The sequence below is a fragment of the Xenopus tropicalis genome, chromosome 3 (assembly GCF_000004195.4).
Source record: "Xenopus tropicalis strain Nigerian chromosome 3, UCB_Xtro_10.0, whole genome shotgun sequence".
Lineage (NCBI taxonomy): Eukaryota > Metazoa > Chordata > Amphibia > Anura > Pipidae > Xenopus > Xenopus tropicalis.
This window is the reverse complement of record NC_030679.2, coordinates 116,179,976-116,204,551: the sequence shown is the minus strand read 5'-3', so window position 1 is coordinate 116,204,551 and position 24,576 is coordinate 116,179,976. Positions and strand designations below refer to the sequence as shown.

The following is a 24,576-nucleotide window of genomic DNA, read 5'->3' as shown; positions in this document are numbered from 1 at the left end:
AATGAACACATTCTCACAACACAAAGCTTAATACAAAGATACAGCTCGTGTCTGTGCACGAATAGATTGGTAGTTTAAAGGTTAAATTGGCGATATAGGAGAACTAATTACTTGTTGCACCAGCCTAAAGGTTCAGCATCTCTATAACAATAATGATCCAGGCCTTCACAGTTGTACACAGAAGCGCCCCATGTTGGATCCTGTTAGCAGTGTCAGTGACACTGCACATGCTCTGGGTGGCTATTGAGAAGCAAAGCTTAGGGGTTATGGCAAATTGTCAAGCAGAAAATGAGGTTTGACTGTCTTAAGCTGTTACAGGGCTGATTATTACATTACTGGTTTTTGAGCTGCCATGTAGTAATTATCTATTAATTACTAATCAGCCTTATATTGTGACATTATATTCTATATATACAGTATATTGTGAGTGGGTCCCTAAACTCAGTAACTGACAGCAGCACAGAGCATGTTCAGGGAATCGGCAGAAAAGGAGATGGGGAGCTACTGGGGCATCTTTGGGGGCACAGATCTTCCCTGCTAAAGGGCAGTGGTTGGCTTGGGCTGGTACAGAAGCCCAAAACATAATGTACAACATGTCCACCCTACTTCTTTAGTTAAGCTTTAGTTCTCCTTTAATGTATGGGAATTCAGAGAATAGGTGGCCATTTTTATCAGAGGGGTCATAATGCTTTGCAACCAGAACATTACTTTTAGTTGTCATTTTGCAGGTAATTCCTCACAGCTAACTGGTTACTACTCCTAAGGCTCCATGTATCCCTACATATTCCAACTGCTGTTACTGTTGTTATAAACAAAGGCATTGCATGTTCCACCCACAAGGTGCTACTAAGTATGCCAACAACTTCCATTAAAATAATAGTATTGTGTGTACTTGGAGGGTTCCAGGCTTATAGTTGAAGCAAAGTAGAAGTTCAATGAGGTGACAGTTGTGCAGCACCGTTACACAGTGTGCAGATAAATTGCACATTGTAAATTTACAGCAAAAGGAAAGCAAATGATTGGCATAAGAGCACAGTGCAAAGGGAAAAAAGTCAGTTTTGGTTCCATTGTAGGGGGGTACTAGGCACTTATTCTTCTGTTCGCCTACCCCTATTCTGTAAATCCAAACAGCAGCCTAATGAGAGAGTGGTGGCTGTGATGAATATTTATGTATTACGCATGATGGTGATGTCCCCCTCAAACCCCCCCATTAACATGCTATTGTGGATGGCTCTTTACCTTAGCTGCCCTTGATGTTCCCTACTCCCCCTGACTGCTTGTTGGATTTTACTGGTGAAACTAACAATATATTACTGCAATTTAAGGGGAAGGAGGTGGAAGAAAATGGAAATTTTCTCCGGTAACTTCTAGCAACCAATCAAAATGTTGCTTTCCTTACAGCATTTAACTGAGCAGGGCTACTTCCTTTTGGTTGCAATGCCTGCTCATAAAGAGTTGATTAACCATATAAATAGCACCAGTTTCTCCTATATTACCTTTTGAGGCAGCACTTCTGTATATCATTAAAATGCCATTAAGGCTCATTTTTAATCATTTTGTCACTTCTGTCATGATTTTTATGGGACACTGTTTACATAGCAAAAAATTCACCTTTTTAACTTTTATTCTTGAACCAATAAATGTGTAGTTTTTAGTTTGTTTGTAGCCAGGCATCTTAGGGCATTGTGCCTGCTTCTGAGCATTTACAAAAATCCAGTGCTGCTTTCAGTCAATGGGCGGTTTTCCCGCCAACCACGCAACTTTTTTTCTTTACGGCATAACTTTATTTTGTTGCCATTGGAGTCTATGGGCATTTTTTCACAGTGAAACCTGGCGAAAGTTTTCACTCATTGCTACTTTTTACTTTCTCATGGTTCGACTGCTGGGGGGGGGGGGTCGGAGTGATATCACTTCATCTTGCAGCTCAGCAGTAAAGTGTGACTGAAGTTTATCAGAGCACAAGTCACATGGCTGAGGGCACCACGGAAACTATGAATATGTCTAGTCCCATGTCAAATTTCAATATTAAATATATATTTAAAAAATATGAAAGAAAATAAAGGACACTTTAATTATTAAAAGGTTTATGAATTCACTCCATATCCCATAAAGGACTTAATAGCTTAACTCTCCTGTATAGAGTCAGGCTTTCCTTGGATCTTCTCCATAGAATAACACTGAATGATCTACATTGAGATTCCAAAGTTTTAAACCCAGTGTTTCTGTATTTAGAAAGGCAAACTGACAGCTGCTCACCTGATGGGATAGAGCAAGAGAGCTGCCAGTGAGGTTACTGAGCTGTGCTACCATTGCCCACAGACTGATTGCATAGCAGTATAAGAAATGCCCCATTTCCAAGCACCAGAAGAGTAAGAAAGAGCTGCACTGAAGGCTGCTTAGTGGTGAATGCACTGTACCTTGTGCTCTGCTGCTGCTTAGCGCCACCTTTCTTTCTCAATAAATAACAAAATTACTGTACAAATAAGTAGAAACACACCTCGAAATAATGACATGGCTCCATCTGCAGATTTCCAGTTCAGAGAATTGTCTGCCCAAGTCATGTATATCATGTGACCAAACGGAAATGGTAGGGTGTCCCCCTTCCTATCTGAGGTGGTGCAAGGCCTGGGTACCCCCACAGGATACTGGAAAAAACCTTGAAAATACCCCCGGAAATAGACTGATCCTGCCAGTGCACCCGCTGGTCAAGTGATCACTGTTTGGAAATGCTTTCTGGCAAATTTTGGAGCAGCAGCAATCTTACCTGAGTCCCATGTTAGTCTACGTGGAGGTGTTTTTAATATGTTTGGCCTGTAGTTGAGCTGAATTGCCCAGGCTGCAAAATGATTACCATAATAAGGTATACAACACCTCAGGGGTTATGTAATAAAATGCACTAAGTTTGCCCAACTGCAGTAATCCATAGCAGCCAATCAGCAGGTAGCATTTACTGGTCACCGGTTTAAAAGCAAACATCTGATTGGTTGCTATTAGTTACTGCTCCTGGGCAAACATGGTGCCTTTTATTTCATATGGGGCTCATGTCTAAATTAGCGAAGCAACCCATACAAAAGGGGATCATTTATAACACTAAGCAAGTTTGCACATGGGCAGTAACCTATAGCAACCAATCAGTGATTGGCTTTTTTTCAGTAAGCTGAAGGTTGAACAATGAAACAAACATGATTGGTTGGCATGGGTTACTGCCCAAGTGCAAATTTGCCCATTGTTTATAAATGAGCCTAAAGATGTTAAAGTCACATGATATAACTGAATCAGGTAAGGCAAAACACACCTAGATTGCAGGTGCTCTGTGGAATGTTCTAGGCAAGTGCTATAAAGGTCACAAGATATGCATCTTAAATGGGCAGCAATGACTCTGCCTGTACTTGGAGCTGTGTTTTCTGACAAAATAATTACCCCTTTTAAAAAATTGAATTTAAAAGGTAAATTCATTTACAAACGTAAACGTCAGCTCATTCACACGGAAAATACTTGTATATCACACAAACACAAGGGATTCTGGGAGACGTGTTCCTGGCTGTTCAGGATGGAGATTCAGGGCACATTTCTAGAGATGTGCTCTGAGCACCGGAATGTCTCCTCACATGAACCATAAAAATGTCATTAGAAGAACACGGAAGATGCAGTGATTGTAAACTCACGGGAGGGACTAAGCCACACAATGAGACGTCCCTGCTTCTGCAGCATTGGCACAGGGTGATCCAAGGGAAAGTGCTGGAAGACAGATCAGGAAATGACATCTTGCTCAGCCGCAAATTGGACTTGATATTTCCTTGTCCTGTTATGTAACCTGATACTGATTTTAAGTGGCACCAGAGGTTTAAGAATCAGCCCTTAAAGTGACAGCACCCCTGTTCTGTTGTCAGCGATGTACATGGTACAACTGGTCACATGGCTGCACACTTCCTTGGAGAAGAATCCTCTGCGTTTGCTTTGCTCCTGATACTTTCTGCAACAGAGCACAGGGACACACAGTTCTGTTAGACACAGAGACATAACAGAGGGTCCATCAGGCTGTGTCTGGATCCCTCACCGCAGATCAAAAAATATCAGAATTTGGTTAAAATGATTTAACCAAAATGTTTATTGATATTAAAAAATCCACACACTTTGGCATTTCAATATAAAATGTATTGATCTAATTATAATTAGTCTCTGCACATCTCTGATTCCATGACATGAGCTGAGCAGACTGACAGCCAGCTAGCTAGACCAAAGGGTGCAAATAAAGCTGACATTTAAATATACAACAGGCACTTAGTACTTAGTACATTTCTGTAGATTACCATCATATAGTAACTATAAAGGAGAAGTATATAATTTAATACACATAGTTCCAATGAATATGGCTGAACACACTGTTTGCGGGCTGGTGGTCCTTATGGGAAAAAAACACCAGTCTTGCCTTTCCTTTCCAGCCATCCCTAGGTCAGAGTTTTAAATTTCTAGCTCTAACCAGGGGAGCACTGTAAAGGCAAAATGGCGGTGTGGAGCTGCATTGGACACATGGTTGGTGTGTTTTTTTCCTAAAAAGAGCACAGGCCTGTGGAACAAACTTAGAAATGAAATTCACTGGGAGGGAGGTGCCTAACATGATGGCACCATCTCAGTGGACTTGGGTTTCCTAATAATTAGGAAATATGTAGGTTTTTTTATTCTTGCACTAAACAGGGCAATTTCTGAAATGGAAAATTAAACAAATCAGTCCCATGAGAAGCCCTCTGCATAAGCAAACTCCATCTTTCTAAAGTTGAAGACTTGAATGTACAATGTGACTTTACTTTAAGTTACAAGCTTTGCCCTGCTGATTGTAATAAATAACAAAAATCATTTTCATAGTAAAACCTACCTGCCAAGTCCCTTCTTCCAATGCCCACCAATCCCTCATAAAGGCCTTTTATAGGGTTTTCTCCTGCCATCACTACTCCATGTAGCCATATCAGCAGCATCCTGTGTCCATGGTCCCGGAAACTTTTAGTGCCTGGAATAAAGCAGCAGGAAGTCCGATTGCTAGTACACCCCCTTATATACACTAGATTGTTTCTTCCAGCCAACTTGCCACTGATATAAATATCAGACACATAACTGACTTGTTCTTTCTGTGTGCCAGTTCTACAGACTGCCCTCTATGCATGGCAGGGTGATATTATTCTATATCTAGATTCCCAGCTCCTACTGTATAGCCATTGTTCATACCTTACCACTACTGAACAATCTGTCCCTAAAATACTGTACTTACTGAAATGCCTCTTAGTGCTAAACTACTAATGGAGCTCTCGGTGCCCACAGTCTATTATGTTTTAACATGATGAGTGCGCCCAGCACTTTTGAAGGGGTGGTTCACCTTTAAGCTAAATTTTAGTATGTTATAGAATGACCAATTCTAAGCAACTTTTCAGTTTGTCTTCATTATTTATTTGTAAGAGGTTTTTAATGATTTGCCTTCTTCCTGCAACTCTTTGCAATTTTTAAATGGGGGTTACTGACCCCAGCAACCAAAAACTATTGCTCTGTGAAGCTACAGTTTTATTGTTATTATTACTTTTATTAAGTTTCTTTTCAATTCAGGCCCTCTACTATTCATATAACACCCTCTCATCCAAACCACCCCATGGTTGCTAAGGTAACAGACCCTAGCAACCAAATAAATGCTGAACTCCAAACTAGAGAGCTCATGAACTGAAAATGAAATAACTAAAAAACTACAAATAATAAAAACGAAGACCAATTTTACATTTCCTAAGAATATTACTATCTACATCATACTAATAGTTAACTCAAAGGTGACCAACCCCCTTTAATAGGCTTGTGCATGCCCAGCACTGATATTCCCCCTGTCAATGTAACTGCACAATTATTATCTTTACTAAGCAAAGAATTAAGGATTTCCCTCATCATACATCAAAGGTTCAGGCCCCCTTTTTTGGTGGAAAATTTGATTAGATCTCCCCTCAGCTGAAATGCAGATAACAGATCTAAATAACCACTGGCACAACTTTTATATCGGATAGCTACAAGTATATCCCAATACAGTAAAAAAACATTTCCCCTCCAACTTTACCCTAATTAACTATGAGAGTGTGCCTCTGACTGCTCTTGGTCCACAATTTCAGACCCACTGTGCTACACAGGCTCCAATTGCCCTTTATTATCTGCTCCATCCCAAATGCAACATTACAGACTACCTGTCCACTGTTGCTCTATAGCACGTATGTGAGCATCTGTGAATTTCCAGTAGTGAGCCAGCTTCTTCCACTCATTTTGTTTTAAGTATTTGGTTGCAAGTCTCCAGATAACAGATCTGATGTGCTGTGTCTCCAAACGATGGTCCTGCCTGAAGGTCAGGTGTCTCGCTACCCAAGAGTCTGAATCACTGTTTAGATTGTCCTACAAGACAAGATTAAAGGGTTCTGTAGCAAAATAGCAAAATAGTTCTGCTTAGCTGCCCTCAATTCAAGGTCAATATCATGATTTATTAAAGGGGCCCACATAAAATGTAGTGTATTTACAGAACATAACTTATTATATGGGAGTACTGGCACAGTTTTATGCAATATCTATTTACAGACCATGAGGGAGGTCTGTTCTCAGCCTGTTCACCTTGGTACACCCCTAATGATGTCAGATCCTGCCCTTTAGCATGCTAGGCCAGGCCCCCTTCTAACTTCTTTATAGGGGATCATAATACAATGTGAGATCTAAGGAAGGTGATACTAAGGCTTTTGGTTAGCACTCATGAGAAACAATAGCTTATGCAAAGACAATGTTATGAAAGATGTAAAAAAAGGTTTCATTTCTGGTGTCAGTATCACTTTAACACATTATTATAAACTACTGGTGAGGCACATAGAAAATAACTAGAAACTAACCATATTATATTTCTTTCTACAAATAGAATATAAAAATGAAGGTGTAGCAACTCTATAAAGTTTACAGTTATGTCGACATTCTCTGAGGTCAAAGTAATAAGGAAAGAATGATTTGGACCTAAAGGTAGTGCTTGTGTGTGAGTTTACATGTACTAGCACAAGGATTAGCACCAGGGTGCTAGATAATATAAAATCAGAAGATGAGAGGAATGGGCTTTAGAAACAACAATATAAAATTTTTGAAATTGTACCTTCTCCCACTTATAGAAGCGATCGGCCTTAATAATCATATCTGCCAGATTGATATGGTTCCCCCGCGCAGCCACATCCAGAGACGTTTTCCCCTGCTAGAATGAGAAGTACAAATGTGGCATTAGGGTAGAATTGGTTAGTCACTGGTTAGTCAATGGCTGGCTAGAATAACCTAAGCTCCACAGAATTGCACTGAAAATCTTTGGCCTAAGGGGATGCTAAAAACTATGGAGGGGGAGTGAGATGTCAGATCCTTCAGATCCTTGCCTACAGCACTGCTGCCTTAAAGGGCGAAGACACACAGGGTGATTAGTCATTGCCACTTGTGTTGTGGCAACTAATCGCCCGTGTGTCTTCACCATAAGTGCTCGGTAAGTGCATCATACCTTATCCTGCAGTTTCAGGTTTACACCAGCAATGAGAATCATTTCAGCCATGTCCTGTCGCCCATGCTCTGCCGCAATATGAAGAGGAGTTTGCAGCCTCTGCAGAAATGGATAATAAACTTCATTATACTGGAAATATAATAGAGGCATAGATGGTTCTGCTATTTGCTACATGTCTCACTGATATTACCAGCTTTCTCATGGTCTTATACCTGCCAGTTTGCCCATAATCCCTACACCCTGCACCCATTACTTTCTGTGTTGTTTATGTTGATATTACTTTACAGTTTTGTCTTGCCTCCCCCTAAGCATCTCTTGCTTACTCTTAATGTGTGCGCCTCTGGCTTATTCCTATGCAATCTTGCCCTTACCTTGTGTGCTTTCTGTTCTGCTTCTATATACAGATGGAATAAACTTATCAGAGATATCTAACATACACAGCCATGTTCATTTGCCCATAATAATAATAAATTGTGCATGAAATAAAGCAGGTGTATCAGCATCTCTTTTTCTCTACCCTTCTCTTGCTGTTTCAATAAAAATGGAAAGATCCATCAGTTCTTACATAGTCAGGAATGTCTAGATCACACTCAAAGTCTATTAAGAGCTTGACAGTAGCAGGGAAGTTCTGCAGTATGGAGATGTGCAGCGCAGTGGATTTTCTCTGTAAAACAAGAAATGGCAGTGTCCATATGAGGAAGATTGGGAAATGCTGTAAATGGGTAATTTGGCTTCATGTACTTACATGGTTTACAGCATTGATGTTGATCCCTGCATCTATAAGGATCCTGGCAATGTCTTCGTATCCATGGAAGGCAGAGTAATGAAGGCCATTCATACTCTTCTGCTAAACAGAACAAGATAGGGCTCCTTTGTTATGACAAATGACTCTGCTTATTAAAGTGATACTGACACGAAAAAACTACTTTTTAAAATATGAATCTACATAAAAAGTTGCCTATAGGTTGTGTTGATCATTTTTTGCTGCTAGGTTTGCTTTTGTAAGTAATTGTTACTTGAAATCCCAAAACCTGACTGTTTTGCCAACCTGACTATTTTGCCAGCCTGACTGTCCCTTCTCAGCCTGTCTGTTATAGCCTCTAATGCTAACGGCCTCCTGCTGGACAAATATGGCAGCCCCCTCAAAGAGGAACATGGGGGATCAGATAGGGAATGTAAAAGCTTGGACAAATACTTTTATGGGAAAATTATAAATAGCATGCAAAGACAATGTTATGACAGATGTAAAAAAGGTTTCCTTTCTGGTGTCAGTATCTCTTTAATAGAGCAAACAATTAAGGCTGATGCCACACGCGGCGTAGGGCGTTTTTCCGCTTGCCGAAAGTTCAGCCCTACGCCTGCTACTTGTGCCTGCACCCGAATGAATGGGATACGCTCGGGTGCAGGCACATGTAGCCGATATACGCATGAAAATGCGAGAGAATGCAAAGTCTCGCGTTTTCTTGCGTATATCGGCTAAATGTGCCTGCACCCGAGCGTATCCCATTCATTCGGGTGCAGGCACAAGTAGCAGGCGTAGGGCTGAATTTTTGGCAAGCATTTTTCCGCTTGCCGAAAATTTCAGCCCTACGCCTCGTGTGGCATCAGCCTCAGCCTTCAAATAAGTACATACTAATGTCACTGCCTGTACTGGCCTCCTAAATTCCCAGCCTATATAATAGTGCAGCAGTCCAAAATAAGTAATTGCAGCTGATCTCAGCAAGCTGAAAGGCATTTGGCTTCTCTGAGAGATAGCCAGATCTTGGTAAAGCCCTGAGCAATATAGCCTTACATCAGGTTGCCAGAGTGAATTAATTAGAATGTTCTTGAAGTAACAGTAATGTAAAAAAGAGAAAATATAACTTTTTACATTTAAAGTGACAGCAATTTTTGGGCAGCTACATTTTTGTTACACCAGGGAGAACAGGACAATCACTACTAATAAATTCACTGGTCATGCTTACCTCTGTTTGGGCATTCACATCACAGCCTGCATCTAGGAGGATTCTCACACAATCGAAATATCCCCCTTCTGTGGCCAGGTGCAAAGCTGTCATGCCTTCCTGCAAACACAATAAAAACATTAGCTGTTATTGTTTCTTTGGTATAATGCAATATGCCCAAGCTGTGCCCCGCTGTTGCTTGTGCCAAATTGATACTTGCATTTCAGACAAATCCATAGTTGGTGCAACATAGAGAGCTGCTCGAGTGTACACAAAGACAAGCGAACAAACATAATCCTATAAATACAAGCCGGTACAAATAGTAGAGGGGTCCCCGGTTTTATAGTCCAGCCAAACAAGGCTAGGAGGGTTATCAGCAAGTGCTCAGGAACAAATTACCTACTTCAGGTTATATGAGGAAAGCACAGAAGAGGCCAGTTCACTGCTGCCTGAGCTGCAACATCTTTGGATGCCAAAGCATCACCCTTTGTTGTAGAGTGCAGTGTACACTGGCAGCTATAGCACAACCCAACCAGTAAGCCTTAATGTGGAACTGGTTTGTCCAGACAGGAGCAGTACAGAGCAGACAAAGGCATACAGGTATCAGCTCTACTGCTCCTAAGCACTTTAACCCTTCCCCATCTCTCCTTGCAGCCCCTACTGAGCTCGAGAACCATATACACTGTGAGCTATTCCACCCTTCTAATAGCTGTTATTTTAAGTTCAAAATGCAGGCTGTTGTCTCCAGAATGCTGTGAGCTGACTGCTTCTAGGATTACAAGACCAGTAACGTCAAAAAGTGAAAATATATTTTTTTTCACATTTAAAGTTTGTACTTTGTGATTGATTAAGCTATTCCCTGGGAGCAAATGAACTATATAGGAGAGTATAGGTTTTCATTCCAGAGAGCCATGAAGGTTTAACCTCCTGTGTTAGAACTAAGCCCATTGTACTCTATACAGATTACCTGTTATCTGCCATGTAAAGTGCACTTTTGCCCTATCCAAATGGAATGGCTGCCTCCCTACACAGCAGCTTATTTTATAGATCTATTTGTCCCTGAAGCAAACACACAAATTTTACCAATGATCGGTAGCAGCATATTACAGGTATAGGACCCATTATCCAGAATGCTCTGGACCAAGGGTATTCCGGATAAGGGGTCTTTGCGTAATTTGGATCCCCACACCTTATTGATACTACAAAATCAATAAACATTGATGAAACCCAATAGGTTTGTTTTGCCTACAATAAGGATTAATTATATCTTAGTTGGGACCAAATAAAATGTACTGTTTTATTACTACAAAGAAAAAGGAAATCAATTTTAAAAATCTGAATTATTTCATTAAAATGGAGTCTATGGGAGAAAGACTTTCCGTAATTCGGAGCTTTCTGGATAATGGGTTTCCGGATAACGGATCCCATACCTGTACACTTACAAGCATATAAAACACTTTCATTTTCTGGTGTTAGTGGTCCTTTAACACACAGACCCTGGATTCTCTGCCCTTCCAAAGCTAAAGCTGCCTGTGACCCTGTGTGGTGTTTCTTATTCCGCAAAGCTGGTGTTGGATTACAGTTAAGCATCATTGTAAATGTAGGTTTTCTCTATGATATCCCAGCAAATCTGTCAGCGGGCTTTGGTCTCCTGTCCAAGCTGCTGTCATTATGTTCAAGAGCTGCTCTCTAGATTGCAGTACTTGGTAATCATGCAGTTTTACCCTAACTGCTTTTAAAGGGGTCGTTTCCTTAAAATGGTCTTTTAGTATGACATGGGCAGTGATATTCTGAGACAATCTGTAAATGGTCTTTTTTATAGTTATAGATTTATTTAGCTTTGTGTTCAGTGGCTCTCTAGATTTCGGTTATCTGGTCGCTAATGTCTAATTAACCCTAGCAACCAGGCAGTGGTTATAATCAGTGGCTGGAAGTTAAATATTGCAGGGACTGAATAGAAAGAAAAGTTAAGAGAATGCATAATAAATTGTAGTCTAGCAGAGCAATTGTTTTTGGCTGTCAGCGTAAATAACCCCCTTTGAAAGATGGAAAGAGCCAGAAAAAAGCAAATAATTAAATCACATAAAAAATAGGACCATATAATACAATATACCAAATGTAAAGTTAAAGGTGAATTATGCCTGTGCTGGGTATCTTCCCATTGCATTGTGAGCTGTATCCATACACTGTGCCACTAATGCTACAGCATTGTAGATAGGGTAATTATATTTATTTTCCTACTTATGCCAGTGTTACTGCCTATAGTAAGTTTCCTAGCAGTTTTTATTCCTACAGATCTGTCTACTAAAGTAGTTTTGCCATTATTACATTTCCTCTTCCTTATATCCTTCACAACATTCTTTATTTACAAAAGAAGAAGGTGATCTAATCCTTACACAGTATTATCCCTATGATCCAATTACCATTTCAAACCAGACCTTTTTGTTATGTCAGTTTAATCATCATTTCAATAAGCAGTATTTAGTGACTGAAACAACAATGGCTGAATAAAACCCTGGAACACCGACAGACGATAATGGCTTCAGAGCCTCTATAGAACTCTGTACACATTGAGATTGCCAGGCTGGGCTCAGGTCCCTGGGCAGAAAATGACTTCCATTCTATTTTCACAGTGTAACCGTTTTCTACCATTAAGATTTGTATAACAAACACTTGGCAACAGTTATTCTTGGTTGTTTACACATTCATACAATAAAAATATTTGGCCTGATTTAATAAGGGCAAGAGCACACTAACTATCAAAGTTTGAAATTAAAGCTCACTCACAGAAAAACTCACCCACTTTGTATTCATTCCTATGGGATTTTTAGAAGTGTATTTATATGATGGTAAACTCTTAACTTTCACCAATTGCTAAATACACTTCTAAAGATCCCATAGGTGGCAAAGATGTCCTCATCCCAAACAGACGAATGCACCTACTGTCAGATTTCATCCACATGGTCTGGTTGTGTAACAAGATACAAAGGTTTGGGAGTGCGATTGCGGAATATATTTCAGATCTTACCAAGTGCCCCTATTACAGGAACCCCCTCTGGCATGTAACTAAACCAACTCACTGACCTAGTCCCGACAATAAATGAAAGGGCTCCCATTTCTACCTTGTTAGAATATGGCTGAAAATCCAATGAAATGGAAGGCACAATCTGCCCCATACATACAGTTTTGGGGAAACCAGGTTAAAGAAGTGGTGCCCATGTACAGAAGAGGATATGCCAGGAGAGGATGCCTAACAAAGTTTGTTTGGTCCCTATGGTTGGGCAACCACAATATGGAAGGATGACACCAGTCTTAAGTGAGCATTTATTTCACACTTTGATAAATCTGCCTGCATTTTGTAGGCAGGTGGAGAGAAGCAGATCAACTTCTATACACTTCTGTGTTTAGCTGCACTGACAAGCACAGTGTTGGCCTGAGTTAAGCTACATGGAGTGGTACGTAAACTTTAACTTCAATGACAGACTGTATTGATGTTCCTGGGGGAGGCATCAATACTATGTGGCCACGTAGTCTTAAAAAGGGTCTATATTTCTGCCATGTTTCTTAGGTAGGTGTTCCTGAACAAACATCTTATGATATCCTGTAAAATTACATGTTCAATATATATTTACTCAATAATTTTCTTTTCTTTCTTTAAGTTTTATTACTATATCATAAATATAATATCCTGTATCTCCTGGAGTGTTTCCTTCTTCTCTGTAATAATAAAACAGTACCTTGTACTTGATCCCAACTAAGACATAATTAATCCTTAATGGAGGCAAAACATTCCTATTGGGTTTAATTAATGTGTAAATGATTTAGTAGACTCATGGTATGGAGATTCAAATTAAGGAAAAATCCCTCTTCTAGAAAATCACAGGTCCCAAGCATTCTGCATATCAGGTCAATACCTGTATGTTATTTGAGCCATTAATGGCTTGTAACATCCTCATATTTTAAAATGAGGGGGCTATTATAGTAATAGGAGACTTCACTTACCGTATTCTTTTCATTCAACTCAACCCCAGTCTCCACAATCTTCTGTAAGACCTCTACATGGCCATTCTTGGTTGCCAAGTGCAGAGCAGTGTTTTTATCCTAGTATAAGTAGACAAGGCATTTACAATTTGCACCTACATCACGTGCCACTCATTTTCATACTACTGGCAAGAAGGTTGTAATTATATTGCTTTTCTACACTTCTCTATAGTTCTGCCACTTTGTTTCTCTAATTTTTGGGGTTCGGAACTTACCTTGTCCTTTAAGCTGTGCTGACACCCAGAACCAATCAGAAATTCCACAGCCTCCAACTGGCCATGTTCTGCTGCCAGGTGAAAAGCGGTCTTGCCTGACTACAAAGAAGGAAAGAATGTTGATTAGTACAAGCAATGTTATCAACCAACCAGATCAACCCATCAGGTACTGTACTCTGACTGACAAACCAGCTACAAGCTGTTGGTATTACATGGCAGTCTGTTAAGGTGACCATACACGTAAGAATGTAATAAAGCTTTTTGTCCTTGTTTGACCTTTTAATCATCTGTGCACTGATGACCTTTATGACAAGGGTGCAATTTTGCTTGCAGAACTGCAACAGTCTTGATGTTTGAATATTCTGGGATGTTCATATAAAATACTCTACATTCCATGTATAAGCAATAAGTTCTACACCAACTGACCCTCAGTGTTCAGCATAAATTAATAAGCCAGACAACCTTCAGCTTTTAAAACATTTATAAGGCTACCCACATATACAGTAAACCCTTAGAAGTAAGCTCCATTTTTTACATGGAACTAAACTAACTAAAACTAAATATAATGCAAGTTTTTAAAGCACCCTTAACTTTGGCCTCACCCTACAATAGTGAAAGAAAAGAAAAAAATTCTCAACAAAAGACAGCACATTTCATTGATTATCTACTCATAAGCATATCAGAAACCAGATATCGCTGGTTACAAACTGGGTGGAATTTACAGTTATAGCAGCAGTTATAGAGCTGCATGGAGGCAGCAAGTATTATTCATTCCTTAACACTACGGAAATTCTTTACCTATTCAGATGTATCTATTGTTTTGCCAGAAGGTAGATCACTGACAGAGTGCACCGGCAAAGCAGCAATCACCCCTCAAGGGCAATGCATGTGATACGATTTGCTGCCTGTGGTTAAATTTGCACTACCACAGCAACAAATCTCTTAAAATCACTTGCCATAGCTTAACATTAGGATCAATGCAAGCAAAACATGTTACATGTGGCAATCTAGCTTAATCGCAGGACAATTGCCTCGCTTCATATTTTCCTGAGATTAAGCAAGATCTCTGTGAGTAATATGTTTTACTTGTGGTGATCCTAATGTTATGTTTGGGCAAATCACTTCTTATTGTGTGTCATAAAAAACATACTTTCTTCTGGCTCATAATTATTATTATCAGCACTTGGAAGGCTTACCTACCTTATCTACTTTATCAAGCCTGATGCCTTCAAGGTCCTCCATAATAAATTCCATGACTTTGATGTGACCTCTCAGAGCTGCACAATGGAGCAAGTTCAGTCCATTCTAAAATAACAGAGAGTTCCGTGTATTTATTAGTAATGTGTGAGCTGATGAAACCATTGGGACCCATGAGTTTACATACAGGTCAAATAGGTTTGGGCTTAATTATTGGTTCATATTGGGTGCAGGTGAGCATGGGCCACCATAGCACGAAGTAACTGTTTGTGTGCTGCAGTTGGGCTCCCCGTCCATGACTGCACTGTTGAATAAATGGGGTTGCCCAGAGCTCCCTCTCTCTGATATCAGGCTCGGGTTCTTCCTTTTCCCCATTGGGCTGGGCTCAGGTTAAGAAGGGGCAGGTTATGGATCAGGAAATACCTGACCCATGCATTACTAGTATAGAAAGAACATTATCTACCTGGTAGAAGTGGAACAGTTTTCCTTCGGGTAGATGAAACAAGCAACTTGGTGTAAAAGCCACAGTACATAATAATGACTTTTTTGTTTTGCCCTGCTGTTCCCATGTTTCCTATATTAAAACGACTTCATCCTGCAACAAACGTGTTGCCTATTTGCAGCTCAACATGAAACTTCTTTTCTTCTAATTCCTATAGATGCACTTGTGTCCTCTAGATAGTTCTACTAGTAAACAGGGCACCACAGAGTTTATTGCACATTCCTTCTTCGTTCACTGCTATATAAATTACCTCTTGCTTTTTTCTTTGTCTGCTGTAAAGTTAGCAGAGCTATTTTATAGAAGAGATGATCCTTAATTGAGGGACCGCTCCCTGTTTTACATGGTCAAAGTTAACCAAACCAGTCAGTGTGAGATACAATGACTAAAGATGATGCGTTTACTGTGGCTTTAACTTGTACCAATCACTCAGTGACAATGTATGTAACATGTTTTGTTTTATAACTTAGAAAAAAAATAACCTTGAAAAGAAAAAATGTTGAATAGTATGAAATGGGAAACCCCCTAAGGCTAGGCAAGTTGTGTAAATAAGGAATCAGTGAAAGGAAAAAATTTCCCCAGTCCGCACTTAAATAATATTATGTCAAGGAAATTCACTTCTGCCGAGTTGGCAGCTTATTGACCATGTATGGGGCCCTGAGATGGGCCTACCTAACTGACATCTGGCCAAAAGTCAGGCAGACATCAATTGGGCCAGTTTAAAAATCCTGTCAGGGTGAAAAGTGCATTGGCTTGTTGATGGGGTCCTCACCCCAACAGCTTACCTCCTATCAATATGAATCAATTGTTTGGCCCAAGGGCCAAATGATCAGATCAATCCAATATTACCCTTCTTAAAGGCAGCATGTTGGGGAAAGATTCACTAATTTGACCTCACACAATGAGCAGATCTTTTAGTGTACAGTGAAAATCGCTTTTACCAATCCATTTGTTTTTACACATAAAAAGCACTTTGCAGTGTACAGTATATAATGTTGTGATTAATCTTGGTATATTCACTCTTCTATTCTGCCCATCTCCATGTTAGAATTTAAAACCCTGAGTAAGGTAAGAGCCCCTAGCAACCAGAAAGGAAATTGATTGCAGGGCTAGATCTTCATTACTATTATTAAATGTAAGGTTATTTCTATTTGACCCTCCTCCTGCCATTAAGGTTACTTCCATGTAAAAGTTATTACCCCTACTCACTGAGTTTATAATAATACACAGGAAAACTGTGTGACAAAAACTCACACTAAGCCGCTAATGTAAAGATCAGTGTTTCATTTTCTAGAAAACTCTCTATATTTGAGCTTTAGACAGGGTTCAGCTGGGGCATAGCATTATGGTTGCTAAAGAATTAGTTCTGTTTGCCTTTCCCAAACCCTTTGAATGATGGACGCTCCTCCTCTAATAATAATTTTAATGTACCTTGACAATAGTGTTTTTCTAAGAACATGGATTAAGGTCTGTTTACTGAAGACATGTTCCTCCACATTGCTATCTTTTTACAGTAATGTTTTACTTGGTGAGTAAAGCATAAAATGGAAGAGTTTTACCTTGTTCTGACAGTTTATTTTGGCTCCAGCATTTACAAGGATCTGCAGAATTGGAAGATGCCCAAACCATGCCCCAAGCAGCAGTGCGTTCATTCCAAACTGAAGTACAAAGAGTGGTATTAGAAACAGCATGCTGCAGGTACAATATCATTTGTAAGAAAAATACATGGAAATATATCCTTAGTGTGTGATCTTCAGCCATTATAGGGTCAAGCTATTCTTTCACCTTTAATATCATAATGTAACAACAGTTAGTTTCATTATCACCCACAGCAGGGATGCCAAAAGACAGACCCTCCAGCAGTTTTCTATTACAAATCCCTACAAATTAAACCACAGAGACAATCTACAGATCTCATACATACACTGTCTTCCTTATCCATTGGTGCATCATGTTCCAAAAGTAATTGTACCGCCTGCTTGTGCCCAGCGCCTGCTGCCCAGTGTAGGGCTGTCCTGTCTACCTAAAACAGAAATAAGATGGCAGTGAAAGAACATGATCCACTGGCAAGAAAGCTATATTATTATGCAATTAACAACCTGAATACCAATACTATTCCATGCAAAATGATAAACTACATCTCTCTTCGCACTCCTGCAGACAGGACCATGATAGCTGCATAGTCAAAGTCTGGTCATATTTTAGAAGTCTATTACCATTACAGTTACATATCAGTGGACCACTGTGCAAACCATTACAGTTACATATCAGTAGATCACTGTGCAAACCATTACAGTTACATATCAGTGGATCATTGTGCAAACTATTACAGTTACATATCAGTGGAACACTGTGCCAACCACTACAATTCAGTGTGTTCACAGAGATAACACTTCTCAGAGTTTATACAAATTTTTTGCCTTTCTAGACTTTGGTATGCACCAGAGATGTAGAACTTCTGCTGGACTACCCTGTCCTGGGTAGGTACAGCTACTGTTTTCTGGTTTTCCAAACTGGGACCTGACTGTGAGAGACAGAACTTTTCTGAGACCAGATACTACAGACGAGACAGAGCACAGTAACACAGAAGGGATACTGTACCTACACTGTTCTTGACCCGAACATCCACTCCAAGCTCAATGAGCTGCCTCATCTTCTCAGTGTCATTTGTCTTGGCTGCATTGTGAAAGTCTCTCTCTGAGCGGAGCACTGAAACAAACCACAGGGACAAACATAAAAAAGAGGAAACCCTGAAAATAAATCAAAAGATCTATTTGTTGTCCTACATTCTGAATGAGCACCAAGTGATTCTTAGAATATGCAAATCCAACAAAATTCCTTCTATCTTGTTGGTGAATTTGGGGTTTAGTGAAACCTTGCTGGAGATGGACTTAAAATATCCATATAGGGGTGGATATTGGGTGCTGACTCAGCCTTCCTAGACCACACTTTAAACTATTGCCTTCCCCAATGGATAAACACACACACATATACACACATACTGAAAATATGCACACATATACATGTAAATTAAGGTCTGGATTCAGTTAAATATTCAACCAAATCTTTAGTGAACATTTTTGGCAATGTCCAAAAATTAGGTATGAAGAAGACATCCAAGTTCAAGGACTCCGCCATCACATCATCATAAGGCAATACAGGCTCACAGTGAAGAAACACTTACATTGCTTCCAGCAAAAATAGCTCTTCTCCTATCTAAAGTGGTTATTTCTTATTCTTTGTTCATTTCTGTTTTTCCGCAACCTGTCTATATTCTGCTCTAACAGATTTATAAAGGAATATTTATCACTTTGTAAATGCCAGAGCAATCAAACCTGCACTAATATTAGGGGTAATTTACTTTACCCCAGGTTACAATTGCTAGAGTGCAAAGGGGTGTGCCAATGCTAGAATGAAATGCAATGAGCCAAGTGCAAAAAATTGGCAGATTGCAACATTTTTATACACTTTATATGTAGTGAATGACCCCTATAGTCTTTCTTCCATGCCTTTCAAAACATTTAGCACCCATGACCTTCCTTGTCCTCACTCATCTCCAATGGAGATTGGATTTTCCTGTGAAAGTGGTTTTTGAATTTGTTGTCCCCCCCCAAGTACATAACACAGTTAGATACAATGATAACATTACTGTATCCATAGTTCCCAAAATAAATAGCACAGGAAAAAATGTTTACTGCACAAATTGCGCTCTAAGGGTGAAGACACACGCAGCTACTTAGTAGCAGCTACTTGCCACAGCTACCAAATGCCAGAAAATACCCTGCCATAGATAATAATGAAAACTGCCTCTGCTAAAACACACATAGAGACAATTAATTAAATTAAATTATCAGCATTGTCTATTTTGGTTGCCTTGGCAAATAAGCTGAGGGGCTTGTATGACATTAGCCTGACCATCAAGCAACAGTTTTAGAGGGGCCAGCACCACAGTTTGACCCAGATCCAGTGCCCTTTGGTGATGTGCTTGAACCTGGTAGGAGCTGGAACAGGCCAGCGTTACACATCTTTAAATCCAAGTTCTTTTTTGCTTTTTTGCAGTACATTTAGTTGGAGCGCTTGAAGGCAAAGCAGGGCTACATACACATCAATAAAATGATTCAATGTGACAAGAGATAAATAGGATTAAAATGAGCTTTAACTTGCAGGGTTAGAACACATCCTGCTTATTCTAGCTCTCCATAGTAAGAAATCCAAGTCTGGCTCAAGAAGCTGGTATATAGCTGGTATAAATAGGCAAACCGTCAGTAAAGTCTCTAGCCAGCCTGCTATCTAATCACACGGACATACTGCTAAGTCGTCTGATGTCAGCTGGGGCAGAAAACTATATTTATCACTTTTTACTGTCAGTAACATATAAGGATATAATGCTAGAGTAAAATATAAGGATATCATTCACTGAATATTGTGTTTCATTATGTATTACATTACATTATTGCTACCTTTATTAATTATTGCAGCTGATAATTCCAAGTAATATTCCACCACTACAAAAGAAATCTACCCTAAAGAAGAGAAGATATTTTGCTGAAGGGACCTGGGAATGCAGGTATGGTTTCACTTTTCGGTTTCATAGTGGCCAACTGGATACAGGTTGGGTTGCAGATAATTAGCCAATGGGCCCAAGCTGGTAAAAATGAGGGTTGACAGTCCAGGTTTTCCAAATTGGTCTGGCGCAGGACTACTTTAACTACCATAACCCCCAAAAAATGACTGCAGCTCTTTTATTCTAATATGAAGTGAATCTCAGAACCACTCCCTGTTCTACTGTGACATTTCTGGCGACAACCTTGATGCACAGAAGGATGTTTATATAGAAAGAGACCTTTATGGGGTAGAAGATTAACAAACGTTACTATGGAGATAAAACTTTAGGCACAACAAACACAAGACACGCTATACCTTAACCAATACATGCCTAAGGCAAGAAATGCACCATAGAGAAAAATAGGAAATATTAGGGGACTTAAATATAATGTTTCTGTCTTTTCCTCATACATACAGCATATATGTTTGCTAAGGGGAAAAGTTAGTATCGTTGTACTTGCTTGTTTCATTGGAGGATTTTTGGGGAGATTTGGGGAAAAAGTTTTATTGTGCAATATTGCTTTCAGAATACAATGCTGATGTTGGACTAGAGCTCCCATCATGCCTAAACATTCAGTATGTATTACATTGTTCTGGGATTTGTAGTCCAGCAACAAGTAAATAAAGTTTGGTTCAGCAGCACAGTGCAGCAGGGTTCTGCAGTTTTCCCTGGCAGGTGTCCTAAATATATATGTATATAAAGACATTGGTCTATTTTCCATTAAAAGGCAGAATGAAAGACATGTTTAATTAAAACCATTGGCAGGGATTACGTGTGACAGGAGCTGTTGTCACTGCTTTGTCTGTGCACTAAACTGCAGTCTGTGGCATTTTGTTTTGCTACGTATGTTTTTGTTGTCATGGCCAGTCTATACACTGAAAAATGTATAAATAGTAATGCGTATTATTTACAAAGCCTTTTGTATTTGTTAAAGTGTACAGAGACCTACTATGAGACATAAAAATTAACAGATTCCCTTTAGGGCTCTGGCACAAGGGGAGATTAATTGCCCGCAACAAATCTCCCTTGTCACGGGGGACTAATCTGCCCGAACTACCATCCCACTTGCGAAAATGTAAGTCGCCGTTGGGATGGCACACGCTGGGCAGGCAATTTCGGCAAATCGCCAAAAATGCCTCGCGAGGCAACTATTTAAGTCCTATTTAGAAAAAGACAGCAAGTGTGGTCACTGTGCAAACAGTAGTTATGCCTTCCACAGTATCAGAACTTTTTATTGGGCTCATTAACTGGACAGAAAGCTGTAATACAAGCCATTCTTTGCACACAGTTTATAAATAAGCTCTCATAGGTGTATGCAGCTGGAGAAGTAGAAAGAACATAGATGACAAGGGACTTTACGTAAATCTGGTAAATCTTATCTTAGTTAAGATCAAATACATGGTACTGTTTTATTATTATGTAGAACACATGAAAACAAAATATGTCTTCTGTAAAATGTTAGAAACCACCTTAGAGTTCCATGACCTTTATAAGAGATACGGTAAAAGTCATCCCTGGTAATTCTATAACCCTATTTAACTGGATTAAGAAGGTGTGGTTATTGTGGAGCTCAAAATATAACTAAATATATTACTACCTTACTGTAGCACTAAAATAGCTGCACCCTGACAGCAATATTGTCTGTATAGCAACCATATACATATTCTGAGCCTTGGGGAGTATTATTTGTATCACAGCATGTGCTTTTATTTATATATTTTAAAGGTGGACTATAATTATAATGGAATTAACTGGGTAATAAATGGGATTACCCTATAACCCTTTATCTATTGGACCTTATATTATCAAGCAAGGGAAGGGTGACAAATTACAATAGCAAATTCACTATCTGACAGTGGGGAACTGCAAACATGTTTCAGACAACAAAATAAAGGAAGACCACAAGCCCCATGAGAGGGGACAGAGCACTGTGGTAATGTTAGTAGGTATACCTACTACTGGGTTGTTGGATACACAGGCAAGTAATGGCAAACACAGTAACTATGAATAAAATTACAGAGGTGAGTGCCAAGAATCTGCCAGCTTTGCCTTAGGCACTTATCTCTGACTTCCCAGCCACTGGCAAATCCTGCATACATTTGTATTTTTCAATAATACTTTAATAATACCTTCATGTTTTAGTGTTGCTATCATTCCTCTGACAGATGCCCTGGACAGCAGGAATGGGACTGATTAGTTAGTGGAGAAGGCGCTTGAGACAGTTATATGCTGAGATAAAACAGTTCTGCACTCTTGTTGCTGGGAATGAGACCCTAACCCTTTCCTTCCTTCCATCCTTCCTTCTATTGTCTCCAAATCCCAGCAACTCCAGAAATGTCAAAATTACAACTCCCTGCAACTGAGGGAAGCAGAGCAAATGCACAGCCCTGATACTGGCACTTTACTGACACCGGCACGCCTTTACCCTTTCCCACTCTATGACACCCACCTTTGCTTAGACCCCCCACCCTACTATTTGGGTTAAATGTGCGACCAATACCACTTGGTGGGGTGAGAGACTGTGAATCACTGGCATCCCTGTGGCCACTACCTACAGTCTAGGCATCACCATGGCAACAAAGCGCATCTATCCACCTGGGCAACCCAGCCTCAGTAGCACAGAACCAATGGCCCATAAAATAGCGAGGGTAACCCTAAAAAGCTCAGCAGTGGTAACTTACAAATCTCATCGTCACACACCAACACGCTCTCCATCCCGTAGCCGATCTCACTAAATGATGCTCTTCATTCCGCCGGCCCTTATGGGGCAGCCCTTTGCCCGAGAGGTGGGGCCAATGGGAGTGCGCAGGGGCCGGTGACGTCAGGGGAGGGCGGGGCAGAACGAGGAAAGGATAAAGAGATTGCGGGGGTGGGGCCGATTACATGAGGGAGGAAATGCGCTGCTTTTCGGCTTATACCAGGATAAATGGCAGCAGTGTTGAGATAGTGATCGCTAACAGGTGCTATATCTTCATCCCAGTGTCAATGAGTTATTGTTAAATCTCAGAAACAGGTTCTATTTTGTCTCATTGTTCCCGGAAGGAAAGTCGTGAGAATGAGTCAGATTTATGTAATGGGCAGCAATGCCGAAAGTCAGTCAGGCGTAGGCCTCACGGCAAGATACATTTATAGTAGTGGTGGGTTTAATAGTGGAGTAGCAGCGGGGGTAATGGCGTATACAATAGCAGCGGGGGTAACAGGGCAGCATTGCCAATAGTAGCAATAGTGAAACAGCACCGGCACCTATAGTAACAGGGGGAATGATAATAGTAGCACATATAGTAGCAGTGGCAATTATAACACAATAGCACCTAGTGTAGTGAATAACTGCACCACAACATCACCTATAGTAGTATTATAATAATAGCAGTAATATAACAGTACCTGACAGTCTGGATAATAGCACTGTAGGCCCTATAGTAGTTGGAGCCATAGCATAACAGTGTCAGTGGGAATGTATTAGCAGCGGCTTATGATAGTAGTGGGGACTGGGGATCATAGCAAAGCAGTACCTATAGTAAATGGCGCTAAACCACAGCAGCCACTGTAGATGCAATGGCGATAATTGCTTCTATGGAGGAAAATCTGTAGTAATAATTCAGATCAACTGGACTTGATTAGATTTTCCGGATGATATTTCACTAGTCATCGCTGGTCATCTGACTGTTTCCCAATTCATTTCTGAGCTGAGAGCACCAGTCGGATGACTAGCGAAATGTCCTCAAGAAAAACACAGCAAGTCCAGTTGCTTTGACTTATTACTACAGATACAGTGGCGGAAATAATTATTTGACCCCTCACTGATTTTGTAAGTTTGTCCAATGACAAAGAAATGAAAAGTCTCAGAACAGTATCATTTCAATGGTAGGTTTATTTTAACAGTGGCAGATAGCACATCAAAAGGAAAATCGAAAAAATTTAAATAAAAGATAGCAACTGATTTGCATTTCATTGAGTGAAATAAGTTTTTGAACCCCTACCAACCATTAAGAGTTCTGGCTCCCACAGAGTGGTTAGACACTTCTACTCAATTAGTCAACCTCATTAAGGACACCTGTCTTAACTAGTCACCTGTATAAAAGACACCTGTCCACAGAATCAATCAATCAAGCAGACTCCAAACTCTCCAACATGGGAAAGACCAAAGAGCTGTCCAAGGATGTCAGAGACAAAATTGTAGACCTGCACAAGGCTGGAATGGGCTACAAAACCATTAGCAAGAAGCTGGGAGAGAAGGTGACAACTGTTGGTGCGATTGTTCGAAAATGGAAGGAGCACAAAATGACCATCAATCGACCTCGCTCTGGGGCTCCACGCAAGATCTCACCTCGTGGGGTGTCAATGATTCTGAGAAAGGTGAAAAAGCATCCTAGAACTACACGGGAGGAGTTAGTTAATGACCTCAAATTAGCAGGGACCACAGTCACCAAGAAAACCATTGGCAACACATTACACTGCAATGGATTAAAATCCTGCAGGGCTCGCAAGGTCCCCCTGCTCAAGAAGGCACATGTGCAGGCCCGTCTGAAGTTTGCCAATGAACA

At 40.1% G+C, this 24,576-nt stretch overlaps 1 protein-coding gene across 4 annotated transcripts; it reads right to left on the bottom strand.

The window, feature by feature from the left end:
• Positions 1–3,416: 3,416 nt before the first annotated feature.
• On the bottom strand, positions 3,417–22,822 carry ankdd1a (ankyrin repeat and death domain containing 1A). 4 transcript variants are annotated; one of them, XM_002938353.5, is made up of 15 exons: positions 22,714–22,822; positions 18,032–18,135; positions 17,351–17,449; positions 16,986–17,084; positions 14,931–15,035; positions 13,731–13,829; positions 13,477–13,575; positions 9,496–9,594; positions 8,277–8,378; positions 8,097–8,195; positions 7,532–7,630; positions 7,145–7,240; positions 6,210–6,411; positions 4,874–5,005; positions 3,417–3,973 (listed from the first exon to the last, which is right to left on the bottom strand). In XM_002938353.5, exons 1-15 carry the CDS (start codon positions 22,745–22,747, stop codon positions 3,912–3,914), a joined length of 1,530 nt encoding a protein of 509 aa, XP_002938399.3. In that variant the 5' UTR covers positions 22,748–22,822; the 3' UTR covers positions 3,417–3,911. The 4 variants fall into 4 exon arrangements, with proteins under 4 accessions (XP_002938399.3, XP_031755102.1, XP_004912747.2 ...); XM_031899242.1 differs by having other exon boundaries at positions 7,145–7,237; XM_004912690.4 differs by having other exon boundaries at positions 8,277–8,375.
• Between the last annotated feature and the right edge of the window lie 1,754 nt (positions 22,823–24,576).

Excerpts from the sequence above, each read along its gene's own strand:
- ankdd1a (XM_002938353.5), bottom strand. The coding sequence starts at position 22,747 with ATGGAGAGCGTGTTGGTGTGTGACGATGAGATTT. Across the intron at positions 13,576-13,730 it reads AGCACAGCTTAAAGGACAAG|GATAAAAACACTGCTCTGCA; the intron begins GTAAGTTCCGAA and ends TACTTATACTAG. Across the intron at positions 8,196-8,276 it reads ACATCAATGCTGTAAACCAT|AGAAAATCCACTGCGCTGCA; the intron begins GTAAGTACATGA and ends CTTGTTTTACAG.